The 9,966-nt window shown below is 35.7% G+C and overlaps 1 protein-coding gene across 1 annotated transcript; it reads left to right on the forward strand.

Moving 5' to 3' along the window:
- The first annotated feature begins 551 nt into the window (after window positions 1-551).
- On the forward strand, window positions 552-4,787 carry LOC146944129 (Leucine-rich repeat protein kinase family protein). Its single transcript, XM_085742541.1, has 11 exons — window positions 552-1,060; window positions 1,158-1,290; window positions 1,809-1,880; window positions 1,957-2,100; window positions 2,210-2,281; window positions 2,368-2,427; window positions 2,664-2,734; window positions 2,814-2,960; window positions 3,045-3,383; window positions 3,542-3,933; window positions 4,341-4,787. Exons 1-11 carry the CDS (start codon window positions 943-945, stop codon window positions 4,659-4,661), a joined length of 1,869 nt encoding a protein of 622 aa, XP_085598667.1. The 5' UTR covers window positions 552-942; the 3' UTR covers window positions 4,662-4,787.
- The last annotated feature ends 5,179 nt before the right edge of the window (window positions 4,788-9,966 follow it).

Here is a 9,966-nt window from a genome sequence, read left to right on the forward strand (position 1 = left end):
CCGTATCGTATCTCGTATCCGGGCTTCACAGTGTTCAACCAATCTTTTATAATTATTTATGACCTTTTTTTTTACCTTTAATTAAATTTCGTCATTTAAAAACATTAGGCAGTTTTGTGATTTTAACGTCTATTTTCACTATGCAAAAGAGGTAGAAATGTATGAAAAAATGATTGTGAATTTGGATGAATTTTATATTGCTTTTATTGTGCCAAAAATAGAAAAAACGAAAAATAAATAAAAATTCATTACCGCAATTCCAAACTGCGGTAATGAATAAAAAAATTTAAAAAAAAAAGACAAAACCTGCTCTCACCTGGTCGTGTGTCAGAAAAGCGGCTCATTACCGCAATTTGAAACTGCGGTAATGAGGAAAACGACAAAACAAAAACAAAAAAAAACCAGAAAGGGGGTCATTTCTGTATTTAAATGTCAAAGGGGGTCAGATTTGGAAATTTTTTTGGGAACCGGGTCAGGAAAAAAAAAAAATCTCTCCACCGTCCATTTCCAATCACCACCTTAAATCCAACAGTTTTAACTCTCTCATACACGACACTTCCACAACATAACAATCACGTGATCATAACCATGAGACCAACACTGCCATGTTCCCATATCACGAGTCACCATCTTCTTATTAATACATTTTCTTTATCCCATTGTCCGTAGCATCTAACTCAATTGATAAATGTCGATATTGTTATATTTGACACTTCGTTGAAACTCGATAAAAAAAAAATGATTATTTTCCTTTTTTAATTTTTATAAATATTTTCTTTTATCTTTTTCAACCTCACTTCTTTCAAGGCAAGAAGCTAGATTTATCAAAAGGGTTTTCTTGATTGCATTTATTAGCTTTTCCAAAAGCTTAGAACTGAAGATCCCACTAAAAAAGTTTCAAACTTTTTTGTTTCCCACTACTTGAATCAGTTTTTTTGTTTCATGGAACGTGTTAAAGTGTTTGTTTGGCTTGTTACCTTTTTTGTTCTGTTACATTTGGTGTTAGTGGTTGTTGAGGGTAGTCAAAGTCTTCTCTCTCCAAAGGGTGTTAACTATGAAGGTTTTTACATTTTCATCTATGAGAGATTGTTTTGTTTTGTTTTGTTTTGTTGTTTTTTGTTTGTGCTAACTTGGTTTTGTTTTTGTACATGTTTTAGTGGCTGCTTTGATGTCAATGAAGAATAAGATGAATGATGGGTTGCATGCTATGAATGGTTGGGATATTAATTCGGTTGATCCTTGTACTTGGAACATGGTTGGTTGCTCTTCTGAGGGTTATGTCATTTCCTTGTAAGTGTGTTTTCTGGTTTCAATTTGTTAGTGTTTGTTTGGTTCAGTAAAGTCAACAAATGATTTTAAATTAATCAATTACGTAAAATAGATATAACTTATAAGCTATAAGTGAGTTGAATGTAAAGTGATTTATAAATGTAAAATAGATGTAAGAATGAGTTGAACAATAAATTCGAGAGTGAAAAATCAATTGTAGAGACTAAAACTCCAATTTCCAGCTTCATGTTAGAATCAATTCTTCTCAATAACATTCAAACAAGTCAATTAATACTTCACATTTTGAATCAATTTTGGATCCTCCAAAATTGAAACCAAACATACACTTAAGCTTAATTCCTTTTAAATTTTTTGGCTGTGAGGAATGCAACAGATTTTGCAGTTTAGCATTGTCATCTCTAGGAACGATTAGTGTTTTTCTGATACTATCAGTTCTTCTGATATTTGAGGTGTTAATGTTATTAATGGCATTACGTTTTTAATTTGTAAAGTTATTGATATGTGATGGTGATTGTCAGGGAAATGGCCAGTGCAGGTTTATCTGGAATAATTTCCTCCGGAATTGGAAACTTGAGTCACCTCCGAACATTGTGAGTTGCAATCTCAGGACTTTATTCGCATTATCCAGCTTTACTTTCACTGAGTTTTTTCATCGTATTATCTTAGGCTATTGCAGAACAATCAGTTATCTGGTCCTATCCCGGATGAGATAGGAAACCTGTTAGCGCTTCAAACCCTTGATCTTTCCGAGAACCAGCTTGTTGGGAACATTCCTAGTTCGTTGGGCTCTTTGACTCATCTTAGTTACTTGTGAGTGTTGCTTGACAACTAAATTCAGCGACGACGATTCTTTATTATATAACTTGTTAGCCTTGCTCTACTTGTTTCCTTCCTAATTTTTTCATGCCAAGTATTTCAGGCGGCTCAGCAAAAATAAACTATCTGGACAGATCCCTCAACTTGTTGCTAATCTCACAGGACTTTCATTCTTGTACGCACTGTCACAGTTTTTTGTTTCTGTTTGTTTGGCTCTTAAATACTTCAAATTTAGTATAATAACCCTTCCACATATTGTAGGGATTTGTCATTCAACAATCTTAGTGGCCCCACTCCAAAAATTTTAGCAAAAGGCTATAGGTGAGTTTTATTTAACGATATATGATTTGGCCTCACATTTACCATGTGAATTTTAATATTCTTTGGAAAAATAATTGTGATGCACTAGTTTGATGTTATATGGTTGCTTAAAACTAACATCACTGTAATGGTTTGTACTGTATTCAACTAATGTATTAAACATGACACTCTTTGTTGGTTTTAAATTTTAACTTTTTCTTGCATTGCTTGACATTTTTTTTTTTTTTTGTTCATAGTATTTCAGGAAACAACTTCCTTTGTACATCATCCTCAGAAGTTTGTATGGGTGGTTCGAAGCCAGTAAATGGTATACATTTAACTTGCATCTATCAAAATTCTAATAAATTAGTGAATTGAAGTAGGAGTGAAAGATGGTTCACTTGCAGATACAGGGTCATCAAAGCCAGTCAGCAGTCATCACCATGTGGTGCTTTCAGTTGTTATTGGCTTTAGTTGCGCATTTGTAATTTCAGTGATGCTACTCGTCTATTGGTTGCATTGGTACAAATCACGCATCCTCTATTCATCTTATGGTACTTCCTGAAATGAACTTCTTTTCTTTTTTCCTCCCTTCAAAACATGCACATATTCTGACAAGTACTGGTTTACATTTGAAGTGGAGCAAGATTGTGAATTTGGCATTGGTCATTTGAAGAGATTCTCCTTCCGTGAATTGCAAATTGCTACTGGAAATTTCACTTCAAAAAATATCGTTGGACAAGGTGGTTTTGGTGTTGTATACAAAGGATGCCTTGCAAACAAAATGTTGGTGGCAGTAAAGAGGCTTAAAGATCCTAATTATACTGGAGAAGTGCAGTTTCAAACCGAAGTTGAGATGATTGGCTTGGCTGTACATCGTAACCTCTTGCGTCTTTATGGATTTTGTATGACACCGGATGAAAGGTTACTCGTTTATCCGTTCATGCCTAATGGCAGTGTTGCTGATCGCTTAAGAGGTTTGTAATAATTGTTAAACTGTTTATCTAGTATTTATTTTATAGAAAAATATTTTGGTACCTCCAAATTAATGCAAATTCTTTATGAAATACATTTTTCCCTATGCTGTGATCTAGTGTCAATAGAGTTTAATTGATTAACTCTTATTCCTGAGCAGAGAGTTTCCGGGGAAAGCCATGTTTGGATTGGGACAGACGAATGCGCATTGCTGTTGGGGCTGCGCGCGGGCTTCTATATTTGCACGAACAGTGCAATCCAAAAATAATCCACAGGGATGTTAAGGCTGCAAACATTTTGTTAGATGAAAGTTTTGAAGCTGTGGTGGGAGATTTTGGTCTTGCTAAGCTCTTAGATCAACGGGATTCACATGTAACTACTGCAGTACGCGGGACTGTGGGACACATTGCCCCCGAGTATCTCTCAACTGGACAGTCTTCTGAAAAAACAGATGTTTTTGGATTTGGCATATTACTCTTGGAGCTCATAACAGGACAAAAAGCACTGGATGCTGGAAATGTTCAGGTCCAAAAGGGAATGATTCTTGATTGGGTAAGTAACTTTCAATTTTGTTTGAAAGCTCACCTTTCTATCACAAATGTCTCCGTTGTCTTCTTGATCTTTACACGATGGCTATAAATAAGCTTTGACTTGAGACCATATGATGCTTTTTAATTAAAGTTTTATAAAAACTAGCTTGTCGAAATTGTCCTGAAGGCGTAGCTAAAGTGGTTGAGCTGGAATAGTCGAAAGTGTTTGAGAAGAACGTTTACGGTTCAAACCCTGACCAATAACTTAACATATTACTACCTAACGACATTTGCCTATAAAAAATGAAGCTTGTTGTGTATGGTGTTCAAAATATAGTTTCATGAAATTCATGACTTTTACATTTTTATCTTGAACTTTGCATTGACCATAGATTTTGAGTAAGTCGCTTATATTGGTCAATCATGCAGGCCAGAACTTTATTTGAGGAGAAGCGGCTGGAAGTGTTAGTTGATAGGGATCTAAAGGGATGTTATGATCCGGTAGAGTTAGAGAAAGCTGTCGAGTTGTCTTTGCAGTGTACTCAATCTCTTCCTAGTTTGAGGCCAAAGATGTCAGAAGTTTTGAAGATTCTTGAAGGTCTTATAGGATTGTCAGTGAGGCCAGAGGAACCACAAGGAGGGAGTAACCTATATGATGAAAGGACTTGCAGTTTCTCTCAAAATTATAGTGATGTTCATGAAGAACCTTCTTTTATTATTGAAGCAATTGAACTTTCTGGACCTAGGTGACAATGGTTGTAGTCTTTTCCATTTTGTCAAGTCTACATGTACATGAATTTTGCATTTTATCCATATAATATAGATAACATATAGTTCTAAATTATATATTTAATGGAACATTTAGACACCTTTTCAGATTGAGCATTATTATATTTTCCCTCCTTCTTTTGCATGTTTATTTATCATTTCTGAATCTAGACTAAGTCTGAAATTGGGCATATAAATTCCTAAAGTTTCTTCCAGGATTATAGTTATACAAGTTTTGGACACTTGAAAAGGAATTCCTCTAGATTGATTTAAAAATCAAACTTGACTGTTTAGCTTGAATTGTGTACCGATAACGTTTGTGGTTCGATTATCGAGCGGTTCAATTTCGTCTTAGTTCAAGCTCTTTAAATCAATTGAATCATGATTCGGATGTCTTGTTGGTTCAATATCCTGTTTGATTGTTTAAAGGTATAATGCATGTAACAAACAACAATTATAGTATAAGATAAGGACACAACAATGGGTCAAGAACACTGAAAACTGAACCTTTATCAATCAATTATCAATATCATAGTAAATTTTTACTTTTTACCACATGAATATGACTATACTCTCTACCTCTCTTTTAAGTATAGTCCTATAATCTCACAATACGTTACATTGATAAACATTTGTTTTTTCTTCTTCAGTAAGTTTGACTCTCATTTCATTATTGAATGGTCAATTTTGGTTCCACAATTGCATATCAAAAGAAATCAATTTGATTCGTAAGATATATGAATCTAGATTTAGTGCATAATTAATGGACACATAGAATACTACACGGCAAAGAGGTTTGTGGCTGCAGGCATTAGAGTCAACTAGCACATGGCATTGCCTGTGCCAGCCTTTCTGTTTTAGACCTCACAAATAGCTGGAAATGTGCATGCCCTTCCAAACACTTATAATCATTATATAGGTACACCTCACTTTCTTCCATATGTGACAATTATTTTGATTCACTCACTCATTGATTTTTGTAGGGGAGATCATGTACCTTTTTTTTTTTTTTTTTTTTTTTTTTGTTTTTTTTACGAAAAAGTAAATGAAACTAAGGGTATGTTTGGAGGGATGATTTTGGAGGGAAGAGGAGGGAACAACTTGTCATTTTAAAATTACTTATACTATAAAATATTTTTAAAAATAAATTAAGTGGGGTTTAAGTATTATATGATAAATAAAGATGAATATTTATACTTGAAGTTATTGACCACTATTTTCTTCTGACTTAAAAAACTTGAAGACGTCATAAATCGTAACTCAATTGATAAAAATATCAAAATTGTTAGGTCAGATGTCGTGATCGGGATTCATACCATGGCTCCTCCACTCGTGTGTGTGAGTTTTCAATAACTATTTTCATTTTGTCTATCTACCTAAAAAAAATGAAGCCATTGAGATTTAAGTACATAATTGATTCATTTTCATAATTATGTTTTTTTTTCTTCATTTAATGAGACTTTTCCTATATTGGGCTATGTGTGATATATGAAGCCTTTTATGTGGGGCTTTGACTTGTACTTTGTGAGTACTACACGAAAATTGCTCTTCTCCTATACAAAATTGCTCATTTTCATACAAACGGATCAAAATACACTAACGTAAGTTAACTCACGTTCGATATATCCAACGTGAGTTAACTCATGATTACGTCGGATATCAGCGTGAGTTAACACACGCTGAACTCCAATGCTGGATATGAAAGATACTGCTCCCAAAACAAACACAACCCTTACCTTATAATCTTTAATGAAAGATGCTGGGAGAAGTGACACCATTGCACCAATTGAAAATGCTAAAGCTGAAGTTGCTGCTGCTTGCGAAGGATTTGGCAAACTTTCTTTCTCAATAACATCTTCCTCTTTAATAAATGGGGGAAAAGTTAATTTACTCTATTAAAACAACACTTGCACATATTCTCGTACGAATTTGGTGAATATAGAACTTGTCTTTTAATTAGTGGCCTTTGTCCCACCATTCCCTCAACACATACACCCTTTCTCATGCATAAATACCTTCTTAATTAGCGTGCTTGTAGGATGGCAATCGGTGAGTTTCATATATTTGAAAAATGAACCCAACGTGAGTTAACTTACGTTGAGGTTTGGTGTGCATTAACTCACACTGACATTCAACGTAAGCGTAAGTTAACCCACGTTAAATATACACGTTGAAGATATTTTATTCAATTTGTATGGATGAAGAGCAATTTTTGTACTTCACAATGTGAACACTAAATTTTGAGAGATTAGTTAATAACAAAACATGGAAGTACCAAACATTTCGTAAAGAAAGAGCACCAAACATTAATCCATACCATTATATAGAAAATAATAAAGTTAAGTACTTTCCTTAAAAAAATGATTATTTATTTTGGTCGGACATTTTTTTGGGTTAAATTACCCTTAACTAGAGTGGTCAAAATGGATTACATAGTCCACATCGAGGCTACACAGACATTTTTTTGGGTTAAATTACTCTGAAGTATGTTGGTCACACCCCAACCCAACCTCTTATTCACCTAAACAACAATTGGCATTGTGTCTTATACATTACACAATCTAAACAACAACCGGCATTGGGTCTTATACATTACACAATCGAGGACAAAACATTTTCAGTGTCAAGGAGTTGTCCGTCCAATAAGCGGTAAAGCGGCTGACCAACGGGGACATAAGGTAGACCTCGACATACAATGGTATGATTGTGGTGAATTTCAGACATTTAACTACTCATATTTATATGTCATAGCTCATAACTAGGCATGACAACAAAACCCATGCCCATAGGTACCCGCCCAAACCAACCCCGATTTGACGGGTTTTCCCCGATTTGACTGGGTTTGGTATGGGTTTGGGTTTTCCCCGATTTCATAATACGGGTATAGGACGGGTAACGAGGATATATGTACCCACCCCGAACCCATACCTCAAACCCTAACCGAATGTAGAAATGTCATGTTTTTGTTTTTGTTGAGGGAGTTGATAATGATATGTCATGTTATTTTGGTTTGAAAACTATCATGATATAAGAACTTTCATTGATGGTTAAAGGAGCAACCGAATTATTCGGTAAGGAAATGTTAAAATGAGCACAAATTATTGGATAATGCATTACAATATTACCATTGAAGCTTAAAAAAACTATTTTTTAATTAAAAAAATTGATTCACTGCGGGGACGGGGACTGGGATGGGGCTGCAATACCCGAACCCATTGGGGACGGGGATGAGATTCAATTTCTCATCCCCGTTAGGTACCGTTAGGTATGGGTAGGGTAACTCATCCCTGTTAGGTACCGTTAGGTATGGGTAGGGTAACGAGTAAGTTGATTCACTGCTGGGACGGGGACTGGGATGGGGCTGCAATACCCGAACCCATTGGGGACGGGGATGAGATTCAATTTCTCATCCCTGTTAGGTATGGGTAGGGTAACGAGTAAGTTGATTCACTGCTGGGACGGGGACTGGGATGGGGCTGCAATACCCGCACCCATTGGGGACGGGGATGAGATTCAATTTCTCATCCCCGTTAGGTATGGGTAGGGTAGGTAACGAGTAAGTATATGGAAGTAGGGGATGGGGATGGGGAAGGCAAAACTCTGTTGGGTCACTGAGGGAGCTAGGGGGACCGACGAGGCTAGAACAACCCACAAGCAAGAGAGACACCACACTCTTACCCAAAACCTTAAGGCATTAGGTTTATGGGTCCTTTTACTTATAAGGTGTTCAACCTTTTACTCTTTTATCCGATGTGGGACATATAGCTCACACTTGCACACAACACTCCCCCTCAAGTGTGAGTCCATCTATTCATCATGCTTCCCCTTCAAGCGGAAGCTCTTACTTTGCCTGTATCGCCGTTGCTGGTTTCTCCGCAAACGGACCGACACTGCTTGTACCACCGTTGCTGCTTTCTTCGCAAACGGACCGGTTGCCTCGATCGTACCTTCGTCGAACCGGGCTCTGATACCACTGTTGGGTCACTGAGGGAGCCAGGGGGACTGTCCACATCGAGGCTAGAACAACCGCACAAGCAAGAGAGACACCACAAACCCGTCCCCACCCCGCCCCATTGCCATGCCTACTCATAACCACTTGTTTGACTATTCACCACAATTCATGATGTATGTGTCTCCTCGTTACACATTACATTATGTTTTTAGCACTTATAGAGAGGAGTTTCATGCAGTTTCTCTTCAATCATACTTACCCAAGTATAATGGAATGAAATTGTGCCACAACCATGCAAAGAGATCTAAAAGGTCATCCACATTCTACTCGCATTCATACTTTTTTTTTGAATAGCAAATTTATTCTCGTTGAGGAAATGCAAGAAGCATTATAAACTCGCAGAAAAAAGGAAAAAAACAAACTAGATGCCGAAAAAATACGGAACAAGAATAAGGGCCATGACAAGAAAAAATGACCTTATAATACTAATGCTCATGGTAAATTATTTCATTGTTAAGTATCGACTAATTAGGTCCATTAAATTTCATATGATAGATAACCGTGTGAGACATGTTAAATACGAATTTCCACCTTGTAGGAAGCGTAATCAAGACAATAATACATTCTATATGCCTTGATTGAAAGAAGAGTTACATCTTAACATTTTACAGCAAGATACATTCATGTCCAACAATAAAAAACATCATACATTCATTTACTTCAATTGCACTTTTTAGAATGTTCCTTGTACCTTTTCGCTGTGGAGTACTAATCCTGATTTGGAATGCTAACTTTGCCCTTTATTTATTTGTAACAACTTCTTAATTAGGTACGTAGAGCTCACGTAAGCTTATTAATTTCCAATTAAAGGATCGATAGCTTGCCTAAAAAAACTTAATTACAAAACAAAAGTAAGATTGGATTGAGTAGAAAATTAGTTTCAAAAATAAAAGTCAATGTATGTATAAAAATAAAATAGGAATCTGCATAACTAACGTCTAAGTGTCTAACAACAAAAAGAGCAAATGCACACAAAGTGACAAAAGATAATAGTAAGAACAAACAAATAAATAGTAAACACAAGAAATTAACCACATACTTCTTATTAAATAAATTAACAACATACAACAAAATGAGAAGAAGAAACAAATTAATGGATAGTGTTGTGGCTAACATATCAGTGGCCTGTTGTAGGACACACTACCTACCTAGTAGTCACTATTAAAATCCAAAGATTTCATTGTTAGTTATCTTAAAATAAAAACAATTTTTAAGGTCCATGAAAATCTCTTAAACTTCACCACAGCCATTGGAGCTGATCTTATAGTTGGCGGT

This window comes from Medicago sativa, chromosome 2 (assembly GCF_051527215.1).
Source record: "Medicago sativa cultivar Bolivia chromosome 2, Bolivia_mono, whole genome shotgun sequence".
Taxonomy (NCBI): Eukaryota; Viridiplantae; Streptophyta; class Magnoliopsida; order Fabales; family Fabaceae; genus Medicago; species Medicago sativa.

Excerpts from the sequence above, each read along its gene's own strand:
- LOC146944129 (XM_085742541.1), top strand. The coding sequence starts at position 943 with ATGGAACGTGTTAAAGTGTTTGTTTGGCTTGTTACCTTTTTTGTTCTG. Across the intron at positions 1,061-1,157 it reads AAAGGGTGTTAACTATGAAG|TGGCTGCTTTGATGTCAATG; the intron begins GTTTTTACATTT and ends TACATGTTTTAG. Across the intron at positions 1,291-1,808 it reads GAGGGTTATGTCATTTCCTT|GGAAATGGCCAGTGCAGGTT; the intron begins GTAAGTGTGTTT and ends GGTGATTGTCAG.